Source organism: Mustelus asterias, chromosome 10, assembly GCF_964213995.1.
Source record: "Mustelus asterias chromosome 10, sMusAst1.hap1.1, whole genome shotgun sequence".
In the NCBI taxonomy this organism is placed as follows: Eukaryota; Metazoa; Chordata; class Chondrichthyes; order Carcharhiniformes; family Triakidae; genus Mustelus; species Mustelus asterias.
Genome location: NC_135810.1, coordinates 84,147,087 through 84,170,795, shown reverse-complemented (window position 1 = coordinate 84,170,795; position 23,709 = coordinate 84,147,087). Strand labels below are relative to the sequence as shown.

The following is a 23,709-nucleotide window of genomic DNA, read 5'->3' as shown; positions in this document are numbered from 1 at the left end:
ATATACTGAATACTTCGCTATCATTTGCTTCTTTTTAAACTCAACTTTAGTCATGGAATTCTATTATTTTCCCCCTAATAGCAATATATTTAACCTGCATTCATCCGATATTCAAATACCCATCACAGGGGTAGTCAGCTGTTTCATCTGTCATTTCTGCCAACCAATTAAATTATAACTAATAGTACTGAAGACTTGGGCTCTAGGACATGCTGCACCCTTAGCCAAGCTACTCCAGTACAACACTGGCATTTACCTGGCAATGTAGAAAGTTGCTATAGGTCTGTCCTGTTTACAAAAAGCAGGACAAAGCTAACCCTGCCAATTACTGCCCCATTGGTCCATTTTCAAATCATGAGAAAAGTGATGGAAAGTGTTGTTGACAGTGTTATCAAGCAGCACTTGCACAGCAAAAACCTGCCTACCAATGCTCAGTTTGGGTTCTGCCATTCAACTCCTGACCTCATTACAGCCTTGGTTGAAACATGGACAAAAGAACCAAACACAAGAAAAAAAGGGGAGAGTGACTGCCTTTGACATCAAGGAAGCATTTTACTGAGTGCGGCAAAAGTGAACTCAGTGGGAATTGGGGGGAAAACTCTCCACTGGTTGGAGTCATTTTGAGCACAAAGGAAGATGGGTTGGGGTTGTTAGAAGTCAATCATTGCAGTCTTAGGACATCATTTCAGGAGTTCCTCAGGGTATTGTTCTAGTCCCAACCATGTTCAACTGTTTCATCAATGACCTTTCCTCCATCATAAGGTCAGAAGTAGGGATGATTGCACAAGTGTACAGCACTATTTGCCACTCCTCAGATACTGAATCAGTCTGTCAGCACTTTCCAAGCCTGTGACCTCTACCACCTAGAAGGACAAGGGCAGCCGATGCATGGGAACACCATCACCTACAAGTTCCCTTCCAAGTCACACAGCATCCTAACTTGGAACTATATTGCCATTCCTTCACTGTCACTGGGTCAAAATCCTGGCCAGAAAAGCACCGTCAGTGTCCCACAACATATGAACCTTTGGGGTCATCCTGACTTGAGACATTGGCTCTATTCTCTCTCCAGAGATGCTGTCAGACCTGGTGAGATTTTCCAATTTTGTTTCAGATTCCAGCATCCGCAGTATTTTGCCTTTATATGGAAAATTATACACTTCAGTGTGAAAAGCAGAAAGGGAGAGTATTATTTAAAGGTGATATATTGGGAAGTGTGGACAAAGGGATCTGGGTCTCCATGTACCAGCTAATGAAAGTGGAGAGGCAGATGTAGCAAGAAATTAGGAGGGCAAAGGGTGTATTTGTCTTCATTGCAAGTTATACAGGGCCTTGATAAGACCACACCTGGAGTATTACATGCAGTTTTGTTCTCCCTACCTAATAAAAGGATATTTGCCATAGAGGGAGTGCAGAGGAGGCTCACTAGGCAGATACTGGGATCGGCGGGACTGTCCTCGGAGGAGAAATTGGTTCGATGGGCCTAGAGTTTGGAAAGAGAGGAGACCTGATTGAAATGTATAAAATTCTAACAGGGCTGGACTGACCAGATGCAGGGAAGATGTTTTCCCTGGTTAGGGAATCTAGAACTAGGGGACACAGTCTCAGTTTATGGGGTAGACCATTTAGGACTGAGATAAAGAAAAGTTTCTTCACTCAAAAGGGTGATAAACTTGTGGAATTCTCTGCCACAGAAGGCTGTAGAGGCCAAGTCATTGAATGTATTCATGAAAGAGAAATTTTAAAAAAAGATTTTAATGGCATCAAGGGGTATGGAGAGAACGTGGGAATATAGCATTGAGATATAGGATTAGCCACGATCATATTGAATGCCAGAGCATGCTTGAAGAACTGAGTGGCCTACTCCTGCTACCATTTTTTATGTTTAATTTCCAGAGTTACCTCATGTGTCTCTAAATTTGTACCATAACTCCCTATTTATAATACTTTCACAATCTTATTAAACACTGCAATCCCAATTTCTTTTTATTTCTATTATAACCCTTTTCCTATTCATAAGCTTTCCTATTTGCCCTATAATTGTAGGCATCCCCCACCCCAGACGTTTCATCTCATTTTTCCAAATACTCAATCTCTTATTCCTACTCTATTCAATCCCTCTGTGGTGATCGCATTGTTTCATTGGTTCAGAAAGCCAAACTGTATGTAGGGTTTTCTCGTTCCTGAAATAAAAGCAAAAAATGCTGAAAAATCTCAACAGGTCAGACAACATCTGACAGAGAAAAACAAAGTTAATGTTTCAAGTCTGTGGCCTTTTATCAGAACTGAGGAAAGTTAGAAAATGTAATTGATGTTGAACAAGTGAAGGAGAACGAGACGCGTTGGGTAGAGGGGAACAAAAGAGAAGGTCTTGATAGGGTGGAAGGCAGGAGAAATTAAATGGCAAAGGGTTGCATGGTTCAAAAGCCAAAGGGAGTGGTAATGGGTAAAGAAAAGAAACAAAAGATGTGTCTGGATGAGGTGTGAACAGCTGGTTAGCAACCATTTGAATGCAAAGTAAAGGCATTAAGAAAGAAACAAAATAAAAACCAAAGCAGCAAAAAAACACAAAAATCAAAATAGGGACAGAGGTTATGATATAAAATTGTTGAGCTATCCCTGATTCCATCCTGTAGCCATAATAATTTAAAATCTTCCCCTTCACACTTTCTTTTATACTATGCTTTAGGCATTTGATCTGCTTCTCCCCAAGTGGCCTAACTAGCACAAGCCATTGGAAATATTTCTGAAATCGCCACATATAATTACTGCTTTTAAATCCATTCAATTCCTCAAACTCCCTTTGCAAGGCTCTTTATATCTCTGGTTTCAACTATTCCTTTCCAGCATTTTCTCCATCCAGGTATGCACTTTAAACTTGCAACTGGAAAACAACAGTTCATAAATGACCACAACTGTAGAAAAGGGCATCTGTTTGCCTTCTGTCTTCCTTCTAGATAATCACTCTCACTTCTCAAGTGTGACTGAAAGAATCAGTCTATCCTTAATTTTACAAAGAAAATGCAAATCATACAGGAAGTAAAGCAACCACTTCCAGCACACAATGAATTCTCTTCACGAGTGGACTTTGGTCTGGAGCAGATGTATAATCCTTACCTCAACTGCCTTACCCACAACTCATTGCACATCCCATTCACCAACGCCCCTGTGCTCATTGACCTAACTCAATTTTAAAAATTCTCATCCTAGTTTTCAAATTTCCACCCCCATCCTTCATGCCTCTCCAGTTCTGCATCCCTTCACATTTCTGCATTCCAATTTTGCCTCTTGCACATCTTGATTTTCATCACTTCAGCATCAGAGCTGTGTCTTCAGTTGTTTTGGCCTAAGCATTTAAATTCCCTCAATAAACATCGTCACCTTTCTCCTCCATTGAGATGCTCCTTAAACTTACCGCTTTGATGCATGCGTCAAATTTTATCTTTGAATGTTAAATTGCGTTAGAATGTCCTAGGCCCATACAGTGGAGCCCCTTGCGGGATAAAAGAATGTCTCATGACCCTTCGGCTCACTCTAGCCCAGAATAATTGTGCTACAATGCTCAGCGCATTCACCCCAACACTGGAAGCTACAAAAAGAGCCCAAAGAGGAATTTTACATTAGCACCAAACAATCTTCACCCGATCCCAACAGACAGCAAGGTGAACCTCTTTGACGACTTTGCCACCAGAATTGAAAAGCACACAGACCTCTGGGGAGGTGTGATCAGCAGAGAGGTTTGAAGTTCTTGCAGCTTCTGGGGATAAAAGCAGGGCTGCAGGCTGGATGAGCAAACTGACCATGGCACAATGGTACAGGAAGTCATTCAAGTGGCAAGAGTTAATAGGAATGCAGTAGTAGTACAGTAGAGTCAGGGGCATTACATAGTTCTCTACAGTTGAGTGTGTGTCCAGATAGCTGTGTTCTCTGCCCAGTAAGAAGTTTAACAACACCAGGTTAAAGTCCAACAGGTTTATTTGGTAGCAAAAGCCACACAAGCTTTTGGAGCTCCAAGCCCCTTCTTCAGGTGAGTGGGAATTCTGTTCACAAACAGAGCATATAAAGACACAAACTCAATTTACATGAATAATGGTTGGAATGCGTATACTTACAACTAATCAAGTCTTTAAGAAACAAAACAACGTGAGTGGAGAGAGTTTCCCTGCCCAGTGCCAGGGTTTGGAACATCTGCTCAGGGCTGGAGCAGAATCCAGCTGTCCTTGTCCAAACTGGTAGGATTGGGAGAGGTTCTGCTTAGGGATTATGAGCAGCCAGGGGCCAAATAAAAAGGAAAACCTGAAAGGCAATAATCTCTGGAGTATGACCTGAGACACAAGCAAATTGTAAAGGGTAAATATGATTAGCTAATGCACGGCTCAAAGGCTGGTGTGGGAAAAATAGGTTTTGAATCAAGGGGGCATTTGTACCAGTACTGGGGAAAATAGGAGCAGTACTGTTGGAATGGACTTCACCTGAACTCTGCTGGGACCAGTGTTCTTGCGAGTCATATAACTAGGGTAGTAGAGAGGGCTTTAAACTAAATAATGGGGCAGGGGAGTGGATTCATATGAGAGGTACTAGAACGGGGTAGTGATTTGGGTAAAGACAAGAACAGTGCAACAGGAAGGAACAGAGTACAAAAGTAAGACAGCACCAATAGATAAGGCCAGAGATTGTAGATACGGCCACATATTGCATATGGTAAAAAGACAAAGTTAAGACTCTGTATCAAATTGTGCACATCATTTGTAACAAAAAGGATGGACTGTTAGCAGATAGAAATAAATATGTATGACCTGATAGCCATCACAGAGAAATGGCTGCACAGTGACCAAGGGTGAATATTGAAGGGTATCTGACATTTTGAAAAGATAGGAAGCTAGGAAAAGGTAGTGGATTAGCTCTGTTAATTAAGAATGTCATTAGTACTGTAGTGAGAGATGACCTTAGATCAAAAGAAAAACATGTAGGGCAGAATTTTTCCCAAGCCCCTGGCAACAGGTTCGATGGCAGGCATGGTGGGAGAATATGGCTGGAGGCCCAGAAATCGGTTCCACTCCAATGTGAGTTTACAACCAATCTTCCACTGGTGCCCACCAAAGGCTGGCGTGAACCTCATTTGTATCCCCTTAATGAGAAGCAGTTGAAGATCCAAACCCTCACACCAGGCTCTCCATGATGCTGGTGGGAAATACACCGGTGTAAACACATTCAGAACAACATGGCATGCAGATGTTGGGACTCATCCAAACAACGCCTCGGCCAGCCTCCAGATTTCAGGATGGAGGCTGCCCATAACCCTGGAACACCACAGCAGTGGGTCGGGAGTGCATCTGTACGTGGACCTTCCAGATTTGGTGTTCTGGACAAGGTCCCCATCTTCCAGTCTCAGGATGTTCCATGAGATCCAGCTCTGTTCTCAGGAGGACCACATTCTGGTCTCAGAGTGCTCTCGGATATCTATCTTCATTTTCAGGAGGTCTACCTTCTTTCTTCAAGTGAGTTAGTGATTTTGGGCGCCTTTTCAATATGGCACTTGGACACGACGGTGGAATGTGTGTCCAAGGCCTGCCCTGTCACTGAATATGACGTGAAATGCCTGTGTGCATAATTAACAAGGTTGGGGCCAGATGATTTGGCATGTTTTCCCCCCAGCTGCTGCAGTGGGAAACACTCCACATCCCTGTACCCATCATGGCACTTGTGGGAGTAGTTTATAAGCCCCCCTTAACAGTAGTTACACTGTAGGATAGAATATGCAGGGAGAAGTAAAAGGGGTGTTCAAGAAAGAACTGCAATAATCATGGGTGACTTTAATCTACATGTAGATTGGAAGATGTAAATTGGCAAAGTAACCAACCAAAGAATCAACCAGGGATCAGATTATTCTAGACCTGGCAATAAGTTATGAGATAGGATTCATCAATAACTTCATTGCAAAGGAGCCTCTAGGTGTCAGTGATCATAACATGATAGCATTTCATGTTCAGTTTGAAGGGGTGAAGTGTAGGTCTAAGGCTAGTGCTTTAAATGTGAATAAAAGGTAATTAAAGGGGTATGAAAGTAGATCTAGCTAAAGTGAACTGGGAAACTAGTTTGCAAGGTAGAACAGAAGAAGTGCAGTGGCAGACCTGTAAACAAATATGTAATAACTCTCAACAAAGACTTATCCTCAAGAAGGATGCATCATCTGTGGCTAAATAAAGTTAAGGCTTGTTAACTGAAAGAAGTACTGTACAAATCCGCAAAGATTTGTGGTAAGTCAGAACATTGGTTAGATTTTAAGAATCTTGCAAGAATGACTAAAAATGAGGGAGAAAGTTGAGTATGAGAGAAAGCTAGTTAGTAATACAAAAACACTAAGTTTATATAAATACTTAAATAGGAAAAGAGTGAGTGTGTTAGTGCTCTACAGAGCAAGTCTCGGGAATTGATGGAAACAACGAAATGGCAGAGGCTTTGAGTAGGTATTTTGTGTGGGTCATCGCTACAGAAAACTTGGAAAATTAAAGATACTTGAAAGTCAAAGGTGAACAGGTGGGAGGAACTTAAAACAATCACCATCACTAGGACAAAGGTGCTGAGAAAACTATTAGTCCTAAGGCTGACAGGTTCCTAGGACCAGATGGCCTGCATGCTAGGGTCTTAAAAGAAGTGGCTGCAGAGATAGTAGTTACATTGGTTATAATCTTCCAAAATTCCTTAGATTCTGGAATGGTCTAAGTGGATTGGAAAATAACAAATGTAACACCTTTATTCAAGTAAGGAGGGAGGCAAAGCAGGAAACTACAGGCCAGTTAGCCAATGACACCAAAATAGGATGGAAATAAGTTTTCAAGAGGAGATAGAGAGCTGATATCGATAGGTTAAGGGAGTGGGCAAAAATAAATGGCAGATGGAAAAATGTGAACTTGTCCATTTTGACAGGAAAAATGGAAAAGCGATATGCAATTTAAATTGAGACACTGCAGAACTGGGTGATCTGGGACATGAATCACAAAAGTCATTATCCAGGTTCAGCAAGTGATTAGGAAGGTAAATGCAAAATTGGTGTTTATTGCAAATGGAATGGAATTATAAAAGTAAGGTAGTTTTACTTCAGCTATACAGGACATTAGTGAAACCATACCAGGAAATACTTCTAAAGTTTTGGTCTCCTTCTTAGAAAAAGGATGGTAATTGTATTAGAAGGAGTACAGAGAAGGCTCATTCAATTCATTCCAAGGATGAAGGGCTTATCCTATGAAGAGGTCAAACAGGTACTGGAGCTTAAGAATGAGAGGTGATTTTATTGAAATATACAAGTCCTCAGGGGACTTGACACGGTAAATACCGTGAGGACGTTTCCACTCATAAGACGACTAGAACTAGGAAACACAGTTTAAGATGAAGGGCAGGATTTCCCGGCTGCGCTCGCCCTAAAACTGGAAAATCCTGTCTGAGGTCAATGGACCTTTGCATGTTTGCCCTGCCTCCCCCCCCCACATCGCCTACAATTCCCATGGTGGGCAGGATGGGAAAATTCTCCCCTCAGGGTCTCCCTTTTAAAGCTACGATGAGAAGAATTATTTTTCTCTCAAAGGGTCATTACTATATGGAATTCTCTTTCCCAGAGAATAGTGGAGGATGGGGCATTGAATTTATTCAAGGCAGAGTTAGACAAATTTTTGACAGACGCTGGAGTCAAGGGTTATGAGAGCCAGACACAGAAAAGTGGGGTCGAAATCACAAGCTGAGGAATAAAAGAAAGTGCTAACAACTGCTCATTTCAAAAGTAAAATTTGAAATTTCCCAGATGACATTACCCCTAGGCTTCCCCAATAAATACATCAATAAGTCCAAAGATGTGCAGGTCAGGTGAATTGGCCATGCTAAATTGTCCCTCAAGTGTCCCAAGATGTGGTTGGGGCATTAGCGGAGCAAATACATGGGTACAGGGATAGCGCAGGGGGGCGTGCCTGAGTAAGATGCTCTCAGAGTGTTGGTGCAGACTTGATGGGCTGAATGGCCTCCTTCTACACTGTAGGGATTCTATGTTTCTAATTTTGTCATTTCGGTATTCATAGCCCTTTGGGTTATCATGTACATATGCCTTTATTCCCTAAAAAACAAAACAATTTCATAGCATATCTGGAATTTGTTATTAAGCTCATATAACTAGTTATTTTATCATGTCATAAGCTTAAAAAATAGACTTCGGGGTACATACATGTCTGATTTGTGAAGTTGTGTCAGGCTTTTTTGGAAATGATTAGTCAGGTGTAGTTATATAGATATGCATGCATGCAAAATGCTAAATTATTTGCTGTAGCTTCAATTAAAAGCCAGCTCTTTGCATTTAAACAATATCACAACTGTATATCAAACTTTTCAAAGAACATGCAATTTTGCAACAACTGTAGAAAGAAGCTTGTTTGATGAATTTCAGTTTCCGTTGTTGCAGTCAATCACTATTTTTCACAGCAAAGTCAAATAAAACATTTAAACCTTTATTGAAATGTTTTCCAACCTTCACAATGTTAAATCAGAAAAAGAAATCCTTGCAGTCCTGAAAAAATATTTACCAACATCTAGAAAATTCAGTCATATAGCCAAAAATCTATTACAATAATAAAATCTCAAGTCAAGAAGCGCATTACTAAGACAAGAAAATAATTTTAAAACATTAATTCTGCTAAAATGATTAACTCTGTGGTCTTTAAAAAAAATGCCAACCTAAATCTTTTCTAGTTCATGCCATGTTTATATATCAGAATTAATTTAAAATTGTTGAATTATCTTCTTTCTCTAGCTCCCACTGTCCATTTGGTAAGTAACTTTGGGAAGAGTTGGAAGAGCTTAGATAAATGGAAACATCTATAAAGCTAAAATAAGTACCATTCATACATCCTGGTCACCTCACAAATGAAACCAGTTAAATCTATAATGATATTTTAAACACAGACAGGGCTGTTGATGTATAATTTAACAATTAGAAGCATTTCTTGGTTAAAGGGACTTCAGTCATCATTATTCATATGAGTCACTTGTGGAATGGCTTGAAACAGGCTTCTGTTGGTAACTGGATGCTCTACTTCCCTCTACCGCCTCACCGTCACCTCTCACAATAAACTATATTTAGTAACCAATGTGGGCAGAAAACGCAAAGTTCTGGTTGGCAGTTCAATGTCCTATAGCTTGAGTTATAAAAGTAGAGAGGGATAGGGAAACATGCAATTTTCCCACTTACCTCATTGCCACATTACTACCATCAATGACCACAGGCTTTAGATTATCACCATCATCCACCAATTCTTCTACAGGAGAATCGGATCTTTGAGAATCTGTTGAAGCTGTATCACGTGGAGTCATAGTTCCAGGGTTATTTGTGCCACAGGAAGCATCAGAATCAAGTTTGTTCCCCAGCTTAACAAGTTCACCTAGTATATCATTAGGAAGGGCATCTGTTCCTAATTTAGTCAGGACAAGTTGTACCTGTTCTTCTGAATATCCTAATTTCAGTGCAAACTCCATTTTGGTTTGATACTCTTTGTCTTCATCAGTGGGTCTTAAATCTTCCTTTGGTTTTGTTTCAGCATCTATTTTAAAATCCTGTAGAACTTCATTGCATTTCAGTAGATTTGATTCCAAACCAGGTGACCTACAAAGCTGTCGGTGAGTTTTCTTTAAAGGACCGGTCTCTAACATGGCAATTCCCAAATGCTCCAATTCACTGTCTGAATCCGAGTTGTCTGTGTCTTGCACTAACCACTCCCCAACATTCTCTGTACTAGAGTACCCTTTATCCATTGCTGTTTTTTCCACCATTGGCCAAGAAGTTATCACGTTTAGCGGTCTGTCAGTGCTTTCCACATTGAGATGTAGCAGTCCCAGAACAATGCTGTTCTCATGCACAGAGTGATCATTCAAGCCCATTAATTTGTTGCATGTATGTGGAGTCAATCCTGGAGTTGTGTGTGTTTGGATACACAACAGGCTGTGTTTCTAGATGGTGGAAAGCAAAAAGAATTTCAAAATGGTTGTTTGTTACCTCAAAAAAAGTAGAGCTAATCAAATCATTCAAGACAAATTAAGAACAAGCTAATTCACTTTTTCCATTTCCTGCATCAGAGTACCGAATGTAGGGAGTGTAATGCCACTCCTATGGACCAGAAGGCGGGCAGAGTAGAAAATCAGGATCTTTGTATCAGCCCTGGGATTTTCAATGCACTTAAATGATCAGCAGCAGGCTGGCAGGAAGCTTGTGCTGCATCATAGCGTATACCCTATCTTAGGTGCACTACCTTCCCACCCTGGGAATTCAGATGCATTTTCCCTTTGGTGGAAAACACTGTTGTGCATCCTTAAAAGCTGGAGGAAATCACAGGCTTAAAGAAGTACAGCAATAGGATTTAACTTTAAAAACTTGATGTCTTGGCATTTTGTTACTGTTTTTGATTTTATCTCAGCACTAATGTTCATTTTGATTGCACCCACCATTTTTTGTTTACAAAGTCTCTTAACTTCGTCTCAGCACTATGCAACTGAACATGTCGAATTTCAAACTTTGTCTGTCATCAATAGTACATTCAGGTACTGTATTGCATTAAGAAATACTTGTTTATTCCTGGCCCTGTCCAGAAAACCCTGATCTCTGCGCTCCCAATGTAAATATGAGGCAAAAAATCCAGAGAAATTGCTTCTATGCCAGCATAACAAAAAATGCCAGGGCAATTACACTAGCACTGCAAATGCACCCACAGCAACATTTCAGATCCAAGGATAAAGGATATGTTTTTATAGATTAGGGAAAACCGTGGAGTTTTATGTTTACATGTTAGTGAAGCTCTCACAATTAAACCAATCAGTGTATTGCAACTTCAAGCCACCTCAACTAATATTCTGAAGACAGTTCTTTCAAGGTTTGGCCCATGAAAACCATCAGTAACTTAAATCATGATCTTCTGTCAGAAAGTATTCTTGTATATTTACAGTGAAAAAATAATGTTTAGGGTACATTTATACTGCAGCTTCAACATCGCCGTGAAGAGGTTTTCTTTGGATCTCCTTAACAGTTTGTTAAAAAATGACTCAAAAGTTCCTTCCTATGGTGTCAGAACATTGACATTTTAAAACAGGCTTTAGGACAGTTTGAATTTGACCATAACCACAGTTGTAGAATTATTTTCTAAGAAAAACTAGCTCAAAAGCAGGTATTATACTGCCCAAGTGGACCAGTACCACAGCTACTATTCTCAGACCAGTAACTGCAGTACTATGCACCCTCAATCTCCTTTAGTGGTAAAAGTAATACAGATTACAACTTTAACAGAAAACGTCATCATTAAATCTTCACTTTGCAAAGAATGTGACATTTCAAATCAATTCACAAGCGAGTTTCTAAAAGACCACAAAATCAGTTTGAGACTGAAGTCACTAGTACTCCAGTGTTAAGGATATCAATTATGTGCAGTGGTTATACATTTCACAGTACTTAAGACAAGCTTTGCAATAAGAGATTATATCTGAAATGCAAAGGTATATCTTACCACATAACAACTAAACAAACAGTGTGTACACAAGTAAAATCTAACCAAGTAACTCAGTAGTAACTTTGGCACCAAATTATAAAGTTAGAATATGCTTGTTTGATTTATTGTCACGTGCATTAGTGTACAGTGAAAAGTATTGTTTCTTGCACACTATACAGACAAAGCATACCATTCATAGAGAAGGAAAGGAGAGTGTGCAGAATGTAGTGTTAGTCATAGTTGGGGTGTAGAGAAAGATCAACTTAATGCGAGGTAGGTCCATTCAAAAGTCTGATGGCAGCAGGGAAGAAGCTGTTCTTGAGTCGGTTGGTACATGACCTCAGACTTCTGTATCTTTTTCCCGATGGAAGGTGGAAGAGACTATGTCAGGGGTGCGTGGAGTCCTAAATTATGCTGGCTGCTTTTCCAAGGCAGCAGGAAGTGTAGACAGTGTCAAGGGGTGGGAGGCTGGTTTGAGTGATGGACTGGGCTTTGTTCACAGCCTTTTGTAGTTTCTTGCGGTCTTGGACAGAGCAGGAGCCATACTAAGCTGTGATACAACTAGAAAGCCTGCTTTCTATGGTGCATCTATAAAAGTTGGAGAGTCGTAGCGGACATGCCAAATTTCCTCAGTCTTCTGAGAAAGTAGAGGTGTTGGTTGCTTATTTAACTATAGTGTCAGCATGGGGAGACCAGGACAGGTTGTTGGCGATCTGAACACCTAAAAATGTGACGCTCTTGGCCATTTCTACTTCGTCCCCATTGATGTAGACAGGGGCATGTCCTCCACTATGCTTCCTGAAGTTGATGACTATCTCCTTAATTTTGTTGACATTGAGGGAGAGATTATTGTTGTCGCATGAGTTCACCAGATTCTCTATCTCTTTCCTGTTCTCCGTCTTGTCACTGTTTGAGATCCGACCCACTACGGTGGTGTCATCAGCAAACTTGAAAATTGAATTGGAGGGGAATTTGGCCACACTGTCATTGGTGTATAAGGAGTATAGTAAAGGGCTGAGGACACTGCCTTGTGGGGCACCAGTGTTGAGAATGATCATGGAGGTGGTGTTGTTGCCTATCCTTACTGATTGCAGTCTGTGGGTTAGGAAGTTCAGGATCCTTGTGAAGCACAGTGGAACATTTATATTACGTGCAAATATACAAATTAGGCGTGGTACAATAAAAATGTAAGCTGCTGGTGTAGAATGATTGACCTTTTTTTCTTTTGATAAATAGCTCTCTCTTACTGGAACCCATTGGAATGCAAACAGGTACTATTTTCAGTATCTTAAAACCAAAATTACAGATTTTACCAATTTACAATAGAAGGCTCTCAAAACCCCTAAACAAAAGCACCGAAACTTGCAAGGTACTGAGCTGATTGTATTGCTGATCCTCCAAATATTTAAAAAGAGCAGGGCCAAGAAAAAGGCAATTAAAACATACTACACACAGAGCCAGTGTACTCAGCAGAATTGTTTCAAAGAAAAAATATTTATTTTGCACAGTTCCCATGCAGGCCTAGTTTCTTGCTCTTAGCAATGATCAGGTGGATTTAATAACATTTCTCCTGCGCGATTAACATACATATCCAATGGCAGCGTTAGTTCCTCTCCTAGAGGAATTCCAAATGTCCATGCTCACCTGTTCTTTTAATTGGACTGACCCAGAATGACTGCAGTTTTCACACTACATTTTGGGTGCACACAAATTACAATTCATGCTACTTCTCAAATACTCAGTGAAATCCTTAGCAGAAGTGCTACACGATTGCAGGTTGTACAATGTACAAAATGTACAATTTAAAATCTGTGATGATGATTAGACAAAGATTTCCAGCCTCTTGTGGATTTTTCATTTACATGAAATTACAATGGCTAAATAAGCATTAGATTCAACAAAATGCATGAATATATAAGTCATCTTGGTGTTGAAGCTACTTTAAAGAATCTATATTCGTGCACATTGTTGAATCTAATGCTTATTTAGCCATTGTAATTTAATGTAAATGAAAAATCCACAACAGAGACTGGAAATCTTTGTCTAATCATCATCACAGATTTTAATCTGTACATGCAATTTGCAAACCAACAATCTTGTAGCACTTCTGCTTAGGATTTCATTGAGTATTTGAGAAGTAACATGAATTGTAATTAGGAGTGGTAAATTAAAGCTTGATCAAAGTGTTGCCTCCACTGTGGGTGCAATCAACAATCTGGGTGCAAAACTGTGCTGCTTTTCCAAAGTGATGAAACAAAGATTTACAGCATGAGCCATCGGTCTGTGCCAGCCAATAAAGAGCCAACCAGCCTAACCAAAGCTGGTAGTTTGTCTCTCTCACAAGGGTTTCCAATCTCCACCTTTGAAGATTCTGCCATGGAAGTCTCTCCCCCTTGGATGACTTTAACAATGGCCGACACTGTCTGAAATTCCTTCTTCCTGGATTCCTGAGTACATGCAACACTTGCTTACAACACTTTCAGATCAATGGCTATGCCAAGCAGTACACCACTGCGCCAAAGAGGTATCTTTGTCCCAACTGCCCCCTTTACAATTTAACTGGCACCTCCGGCTGTTCCTGTGGCCCTTGTTGGCTGGCAGATTGCCTCAAGAAGAGCTGTTCACTGACCCTTGAACCAACCTGGTGGCCTATCAAAACACTCCCAGAGGGGTCCTTGCCCTGTTACTGGGCAGAAACCAAAGTGACAAGCATTGGAACATCCTGTGCCTTAAATGTTATAATCTTCACAGACTGCCAACTTAACAAACTTTCAGCGTGATTGGTTGACTCGCAGTGGGACGAAACGTTTGGGTAATTTGTTGAAATATCCAAAGACTCGGTCTTGGTAGCATCTGTCATTTATTCTGTCATGTGGTGTGTCTGACCACAGCTTGTCTGTTAATTGACATGTACCTCATATGTATCCTGAATGTTAGAGTATATGATGCATATTGTAAATTGTTTTATCTTTCTGAACTTGTATAGTAGTTTGTTTTTGTTCAAAACCGTGGAGTCTTGTTGCTCTATTCAGGGACACACAGATCAATGGATTTCATGACAAAGGAAACTCTTATTGCCTTTATATTTCTAGCTAGCTTTCTCTTGTATTCTAATCTTTCCTTCCTTATCAATCTTGTCATCGTTTGTTTTTTTAAAATATTCTGTCCAATCTTCTTTAATAATATAGGATAAGTACCGTATGCAACTTGCTATCAAGTATAATACTTTGGCATAAAAAATGACTTAACAAAATGTTTGTTATTCCAATTTTACTCTAGATAGGCTTATCCTAACAGCAAAGTATCCTTTAATAATACCCTTTTTTGTGAATTGTTTTTTCTTCTCCTCCAGAATGTTTTGCCACTTTGAAAATCCCATTTGCAATAGTGATGGTAGAAAATGTGCACCCTTCAGCCACAATATCATAATTTAAATGGCTTGTGTGTGGACAGCATAGAGATTCCTGATTATGTGCCACTCAGTATTGCATGTTTTCCTTTTTGGTATGGAACTTTACTATAGACTTGATCAAATATTTCAATTAAGTTTAGCTAAGTTGCAATTGAAATGTTGCTTGTTGCAATAGGGAATCCTTTTAATACCCTTTAAAATACTTGTACACGTGGCTAGGGTTAGCAGAGGTCAGATACCATGAAATACTTGCCAAAACTTCAGTTTTCCATTAGGGATGTAGGTCAGCCAGTATGGTGAAAAGTGTGTCATTTACAGTCAGAGCAACCTTTGTGACGGAATCTTTAAAATCCCAGATACCCTCTGTTGTTTTCTTTACAACAATTTTAATAGTTAAAATAGGTTCCCCCAAAATGCTGGTAATCTGAAATCAGAACAGAAAATACCAGTAGTACTCAACATATCATACGCCAATCTCCGCTCAGATTGGCGCATGTGCCGTGGTCTTCTCAGCGCTAATCTGCTAGCTTCTCGGGCGGGAATCGGCCCCGCCCCCAGCTCACTTGCTAGGGCACTCTGTGATGCACAGAGTGTTGGAGATTCATTCTGAATACCACGCAAAAAAAACCCCAGTGGGATTAACTTCCATTTTCCCATATGTTGGGAACTTAGAATGTTTTGGGAGAATCCCAGCCTATATCTCCAAAGAGCTATCCCTAAACCTAATTTGCCAGTTCACTTTCGCTAGTTTTGCTTTCATACCCTCATAATTGTCCTTAATTGAGATTAAAATATTAGTCTTAGACCCACTCTTCTCTCCCTCAAACAATGCAAACTTTAATCATATTATGATCACTGCTACCTAGGGGTGACTTCACTATCAGGTTATTCATTAATTCTATTTCATTTTATTAATATAGTTGAAAATTGGTTTCTCACAAATAAGCTTTTTTATACTAAGTACCCAATTTTAAAATAACTGTAAATGACTTTTACATGACTACACACAAAATATTTTAAAGGTGGGTTTTTGAGACCAAATTGTTTCACGCCAAGGCTGACAGTGTGCATGACCTGACTGGCACCATTTTGCAGCTGCCCCTCCCACTGCCAGAGACTCTTGCTGCTCCCCTCCTCGACTCTCTCACACCGACTTTCCCTCCCAGACACTGCAGCTCCTCTCGATTTCTTCCTCTCTCGCTGCTCTTCTCCTGAGCCCTTGTTCACAGTGTGGGTTTAGGAGAGAGAACAAGGAGTGGTGAGGGTTGAGCAGGGGAACAGCTAAAGAGAGAGACAATGAGAGGATGGTACGCAGAAAAGTTAGGATCTTCTGGCCAAAGGTCAGGGGTTGACTATTATTCAGATACATACGGCATACTGAACCATTTATTAGTTCCACTGGTGTGTACTAGTCAATATGAAAAAAAAAATCTGAAAACTTTTCAAATGTGTTTACTCGTGGCTTTGTCTCTTAGGAAAAAAAGCTTAATTTTGAGAGCAATTTTAATTGCAAGCAAACACAAACTCCAGACCATGGCTTATTATATGTTTTTAGAACATTTAAAGGAGGAAAAAGTGGTGGACAACAAAAGGGGTTTAAACAAGGTCACTCCAAAGCAGTTGGGCTAAACAATGGAAACCATGGACGCCATGCTGCAGCAAGGAGATTCCTAGATGCAGAGTTTCATGGCTGAGTTGTTGGCACCCTTCCATCTATGCATAAAAGCTGAGTAGGTTAGGGATATGGAAGAGTAAGGCCATGAAGGGTTTTAAATACAAGGCTGAAAATCCTTCACAAGTTTTAAACTCCTCCTTTAAAAATGTTCTTTTTTAATATTAAGTCTGAAAGAGTATTCTGTTCATTGCTATTTTCCTTTCTTCTTAAAAGGCAACAGACACTGAATTTTGGATCTGGTTCTTGGTAATTCACGCAAACAATCATTCTTTATGTCTGAACCTAGACAGAGGCCAGCAGACTTTTCACCTCAGCTATGGAGAACAGGGGAAGTTACAGTCCAATACATTCTTCACATATCATTCCCAGGGTTACTCCTACATAATCATCAAAATTCATCGAGCAATAATTTATATCTCTAGCTATTAAAATCAATTAAATATGTAAATAAGACATCTTAAAGGATGTAGATAAATTCATATTTATATTTTATGAAGTACTAACTAATCTTGCATAAAGTTCACTTAATTGTATGTGAGCATGTTGTATTGTAGGTACAATCAATGTTCAAATACATACCATGGATCTACCATTGAGATTAGTCTTTGAATTAAACCTGCAAAAAGGAAATGTTTAGTGATGCACTTCACTTTTGCCACAATTATTCTGCTTAATTCACATTAGCACCAGTTTGGGAACTAAAATGTTTGGTTTGCCGCTTAATCTCTTAAAGCGATGTGCCTTTCATGGCCATTCTCGAAAATCTAAATGTAGCATGCATACTGCAACATCTAATAAGGTTTCCTGGTTCTACATACCCTAAATACCACTGAAGACATGGTAAGGGAGGATTTTTACTTCCTTGTTTGTTGAGCATGGAGGGGCTAGAGCACTCCCTCCAACTCTAGCAGTACGGTGGGATGCTTTCAGCTGTACTTGGCCTTCTGCATCTCACTCCTCCATGTACCTGTCTCTCTAATGTTAAATCATAGTATCCAGCTCCCTGCACGCAGATGAGAATTTTCAGTCTTTGTACTCTTGTTCCCAATGGAAACAATCTTCTCCATAGCAAGCTCCAAATTTTTCACTCACCCTGTTACTGACTGCTCCTATTGGGTGCTTCTTGCTGTTCCTGGCTGTGCAAGAAATACTGGTCCCCATCCCACTCTCCAGTACTCTTCCCTCACTCACACTCTCTTTCCTGACCTCCATTTTCCCATCTACGTCATCTGAGCCGCGTTTCAACTCCTATTCGCTAGTCTCCTTTCCTTCCCAAGTCCAAAGTTTCAGAGGCCATCAAAGGCAGTTCCAAGGACGTTCACATCCCATTTCCAGAGTTCAGAACATTGCGTTGAATGGAAGAAACTGTTCCACAGTATATAGTCTAACTGCTAAAAGCTTCTTAAAGTTTAAGACAGGGAAGAGATCAAATGAATTAAGTCTACATGAATTACATGTGCCATGCCAGCTACAGTGTGTCTGCAGGAGACCCCACCATTCTACAGCCTTTCCCAAATAATTTGATAATGAATTATTGATGACATTGCAAATTGACTATGGGAAACTTTAATGAGCCTTATTTAACAGGCTATAATATATCCCAAATTTTAAATAATTATGCCTGAACTTCATGGTAACTTGAAAAAAAGAATTAAAATTGAAAAACTTATTCAGGTAAGACATGTTGGCACCTCCAACTTTAACCTAAAATCAGCTGAGAAGTTGACAATGAGCTGAAAGTAGCTTTGAGTAATTTAATACAATCATCCATTCTAGATAAGATTAAAACGTACTGGATCAATAGCAAAATCTTTTTAGCAGTATTCTTCAGTGATTTTCCACTGGGAGATAGCAAAGTATTGTGTGTGTTCCATTATAGAAAGAATATTAAAGGGGAAAAGGCTTGTATTTACATAGCACCTTTCATAACCACTGGGCATTTGAAAGCACTGTCATTGAAGTACGTTTGAAGTGTAGTCACTGTTGTAACGTAGGAAACATGGCAGCCAATTTGCACACGGCAAACTCCCACAAACAATAATGTAATAATGGCCAGATAATATGTTTTTGAGATGTTGATTAAGGGATACATATGTCGGGATACCGGGATAACTCCCCTACTCTTCTTTAAAATAGGGCCACAAAATATATTACATCAACCGGAGTTGGCAGACGCTTGGCATTGGTTTAACATCCCTTCCAGAAGACAGCGACAGTGCATTACTTCCTCAGTATTGCACTGGGAGTCAGACTAGATTATTGTACTCGGGTCCAGGTGTGGGACTTGAACCCATAAACTTCTGAGTCATTAGCAAGACTGCTACAAAAAGTGTCAGCCATGGCTTGGTTGGCATTATATAGCTGATAGACAAAGGACTGAAGCAAGGCTCAAATGAAATGCTACTAAGAATCAGCAGTTACAGCGCTGAAGACTTGAACACTGGGATTGACTGGAGTTTTACTGACTGGAACAAGAGAAGGTTACAGTTGTGAATCTGATACAAGTTATCAAATTATCAGTGCCCATTTCCACAGGCTGTTTCCACCAGTAACAGGTGGGCAAACTTTGGATTGCAGTTCATAGAAATCATACAGTACAGAAAGAGGCCTTTCGGCCCATCGAGTCTGCACCGACCACAATCCCACCCAGGCCCTACCCCCATATTCTTACATATTTTACCTGCTAATCCCTCTAATCTACGCAGCCCAGGACACTAAGGGGCAATTTTAGCATGGCCAATCAACCTAACCTGCACATCTTTGGACTGTGGGAGGAAACCGGAGCACCCAGAGGAAACCCACGCAGACACGAGGAGAATGTGCAAACTCCACACAGACAGTGACCCAAGCCGGGAATCGAACCCAGGTCCCTGGAGCTGTGAAGCAGCAATGCTAATCACTGTGCTACCGTGCCGCCCCAGTTAGAATGAAGAAATTATTTGAAGAGATGTTTTTCAGAGAAGTACAACATGAAATGGTTTATCACAAGTATCTATTGAAACAATGATTGTAACAGTTAAAGGGAATGTGATACTGTTATGATCCCCATAGGAGAAGCATAAACTCAAATAGCCAAATTTACCGAATAACACCTAAACAAAGAAATTACCAACAACATTCCACTTTTTGTAGCTTTTACTGACATGAATCAGAATCAATGTAAATTAGACAAGAATTAACAGGCAAATAATACTTTAAATAAAAAGTTAAATTTCAAATTAATAGTCAATACAACAAAGATAAATCATACACAACCACTAGCACCCACATTATTCCCCACACAAATGTGACACCACATGCTAGCTATCTCAGCCTTTGGTAAGGTGAATCTCTCCTTTTCCCATTCAATTGATTTGGTCTTTGAGTCATGGTCACTGACGGCTGTATTCCATCCGAGGTCCCCAAATACAATTAACACCGACAAGACACACAACTATGAACCCTTTCTCATTCAGGTCATATCAGAGTCCCTTTTCCACCAACCAACCAACAATATCTGGTTGACAATCTGGTCCTTCAATACAAATTTTCAGCTCTTTCACATAACTGAGTTGTTCACATTGCTTTTAAGATTCAATCCCTTTCAGCTTGATCATGCATCGCTTCTCCAAGAGCTTCTGGGACTCTATTTTTCTTTTTCACTGCCAAATATAAAACTGACTTTTTTTGTAGAGAACTCAGCTTGCACCTAAACACCCCACGAACACCTTCTGCCTCTAGCTCTCCTTCGTGTCTGCCAGCCACATGACTTCAGGTCTTAACTTACTTCCTGTTGGCACTGCTTCCATGTCAAGGATTGCCAGCTATTATCCAAGAAAATTACAACTGATACTTTTATAACTGATGAACACTCTTAAAAGTCATCATGAAATCCATTGATCTGTTTATCCCTGGGTGCTAAATTATTTGTGGAGATTGTAACATTTAAGGTACAGGATGTTCCAATGCTCGTTACCTTGATTCCTGGCTAAATCGTCTAGGAGTGTTTTAATAAATCACCAGAATAGTTCAAGGGCCAGTGAACAACTCTTCTGGAGGTAGTCTGCCAACCAATAAGTGTCACAAAGACAAAAAAGGACAGAAACAGGATCCAGTTAGGTTTTAAAAAAAGAGCTGCAAGCAAGTGCAGAAGGCCATTGGGACAAAGGTACCCCTTTGGAGCAGTGGGGTTCTGCCTGGCACAGCCATCTTCTGAAAGTGTGCTTGTGAGCTTGTGTTGAATATACTTGGAAATCCAGGCAGAAGGAATCTCAAAGTGAGATTGAAACACTGTGCGGTGGACAATTGTTAAAGTCATCAAGTCAGAGAGAATTCCAAAGAGAGATCTTTGAAGCTGCAGCTGGAAATTCCTCATAGACAGAGTTTTAATAGGTTGGATTGACTTGGGGGTGTTTACCGAGGTCTGAATAGGGTTTTGAGAAATCCACGGACTCGGCTGCATGTCATTTATTTTGTTGCGAGATGTGTCTGACCACAGTTCGTCTATTAATTCATAAGTGCCTCAGACTTATCCTGAATGTTAGAGGATATGATAGACATTGAAAATTGTTTGACCTTTCTGAACAATAGTTAAGTTTTCGTTTGTTCAAAATTCATGGAATCTTGTGGCTTTATTCCAAAAGCAGATGCCTTGAATCTCAACGTTTACCAACTTTATAAACATTATTGGTCCCTAACTGGATCCCCTCCATGTCCTGGAGCCTGACCAAGAATCATAAAGTCCTTTTCAAACATTCTTAAAAATAATTACAAATTGCAAATTTTCCTTACTGTACTACTTCTGGGTCAAATGTTATCAGAACATTCATTTAAGAATAGAGAAGATGGCAGAATAATGGTATTAGAGTAAAAGACAATTCAAACAGTTGACTTGCCATTAAATCTGATAGAGCAATCAAAATAATCCAACACAACCTAGCATTTTCCCGTTTCAAATGTTTTCCTACTTTTTCCTTCCATAATAGATGCAATCGTCTGTGCCACTCCCTGCTACAATGCAATCCATGTTCGAACATGGATTCAATAATCGCTTCTAACCTCTCTCTTTACTCATTTTCAGTTTCAAATTGATGGTCCATTTATCACCCTCAGAGTCAGAATTAGTCTTTATTTATCAAACTTTTCAGAATTTTAAATATCACTGGAATGCTTAAGATTTCTTGTGTCAAATGGAAATAGCTCCAGTTTCTCAAAACCCTTTTTGTAATTAGATTCCAATCCTGGTACCATCCTAACAAATCTATGCTGCAGGTTGTCAATGAATTAAATGTCCTGCCACAACATGATGCTCAAACTGCAGAAAATATACTTAAGTGTCCAAATGCATTACTTTTTTATTCTTGCACTGTTATGCCCCTAAATTGTATATATTTTTTGAAAAAGATTCCATCTGGCTAGATATCCTTTACCCTCTTATTTAGGATTCTTCCACCGGAGGGAAGCTGTATCCACTCAATTAAATCTATTTCATCTTGTGTAAATATTTCTGTACAGTATTACAGCACTTCAAAAAACGTACATTGGCTTGAAGTACTTTGGGATAACACAAGGTCATGAAAAGTGATATATAATTTACTGCCAACATTTACTTCCCATTCTAATTACCCTTGAACTGACTGAAATAGCCTCCTAGCCTCCTTTTACAGAATTCAAGTTCTATGTGGAATTTGATTTCCCGTGATGGGCTTCGAACTCTGGCCTCCAGAGCATTGCCCTAGGTCTCTGGATTACCGCCATCACCTTGCTTTGTTCCATTACACTCAACTTGTAACACTGCTCGTCACATCTCTACTCCATCCCCCACCTCCCAAACAATTGGTAAAAAAATGTCACAAGGTTACCAACTCAGCATTCATTCAATTTCTGTTTTGATAGTATTGGTCAAGGGATAAAAAGTTTACCAGGCCACCAGAATTACTTCCACACAGTTCCATGGGATTGCTCATAGCCATCTAAGTTAATTTACCACTTTTTTTAAAAAAAAAGGTCCTTAATGGGAATAATTTGTATTTACATTCTATATCAATAATAAATTAAATTTTACACATGTGCAAACGACTCTGTCAACATTAATAATGGAAACTGTCAAGAGTAATTTTGTCACACTAACTGCATCCTCCGATCAATGAGGGCGCTGAAAATATTAAAAATAGAATGTGTTACTTCTACCTCCATTGTATTCTAGTCCATTAGATATATAGGCCAGAATTCAATGACCCTTTTTGACTATTTTCTGTATCTGCTCATGAAATTTTAATGATCAACATGCCAGGACCCCAAGTCTCTTTCAATCTCCATTGTTTCTAGCTCTTCACTATTTAGAAAATATCCATTTTAGGTCCAAAGTAGATAACCTCATGTTTAACTAAATTGAAATCTATTTGCTACAGTTTTACCCATTCACGTAACATTACAAAGAGAAATATTAATAGATTATGCTTCCATCCACATTGCTTACCAATCTCTGGCTTCCCCCTCTCACCTTTCTTAAACAGCAGAGTGGCATGCACAATTTTTCCAAGTTGAAGTATTTGAGAGGCAACTTTGGAAGATTATAGTTAGGGCATCTGCAATGGTCTCACCTTATTCCTTCAAAGCGCTGAATGATGGAATAATAAGTCACTATTCCACAAAAGCAAGCCATCAATATTCAATGCCTTTTTTAAAAAATTACTGTTGCTTTACTTATATTAATTTTGACAAGTCCCTTTCCCTGATTCAATATAGTTTTCTGTGAGATGTCGAACCATTCTGACCTCTTCCGCATTGTAAATACTGTAAAACTGCAAAGTAATTATTCAACATATTCACCATTCTTTTATTTGCAATGACAATTCAAGTAACCTTTCTTATGTTAATAAAAACTTAAATAGCTGTTGTTAACATAGTTGCATGTAACAGTAGAATGCTTGAACTGCAAGGGCAAGAGAAGAAAATAATTTGCTGATTTTCAACTTCCTGCTGTACGTAAATATGTATGATTATGCAATAAATTTAACTTGCAACCACACTAGCAAAATGTCCCAACGCAGGCCTCTAAAAACTCTTGGATGAGAAATTCTTGCCATAAAAACAGCCAAGTTCTATAAGGAAACCCTCCCAGATAACTTTAA

At 39.6% G+C, this 23,709-nt stretch overlaps 1 protein-coding gene across 6 annotated transcripts in view; it reads right to left on the bottom strand.

The window, feature by feature from the left end:
- LOC144499724 (putative ribonuclease ZC3H12C) overlaps nt 1–23,709 on the bottom strand; it is a 62,774-nt gene that overhangs the window by 22,540 nt on the left and 16,525 nt on the right. For all 6 annotated transcript variants that reach the window (XM_078222069.1, XM_078222066.1, XM_078222068.1 and 3 more), the window contains one exon: nt 9,230–9,984. In XM_078222069.1, coding sequence (XP_078078195.1) covers nt 9,230–9,915 — 686 coding nt within the window. In that variant the 5' untranslated portion in view covers nt 9,916–9,984. The remainder of the gene's footprint in view (nt 1–9,229; nt 9,985–23,709) is intronic.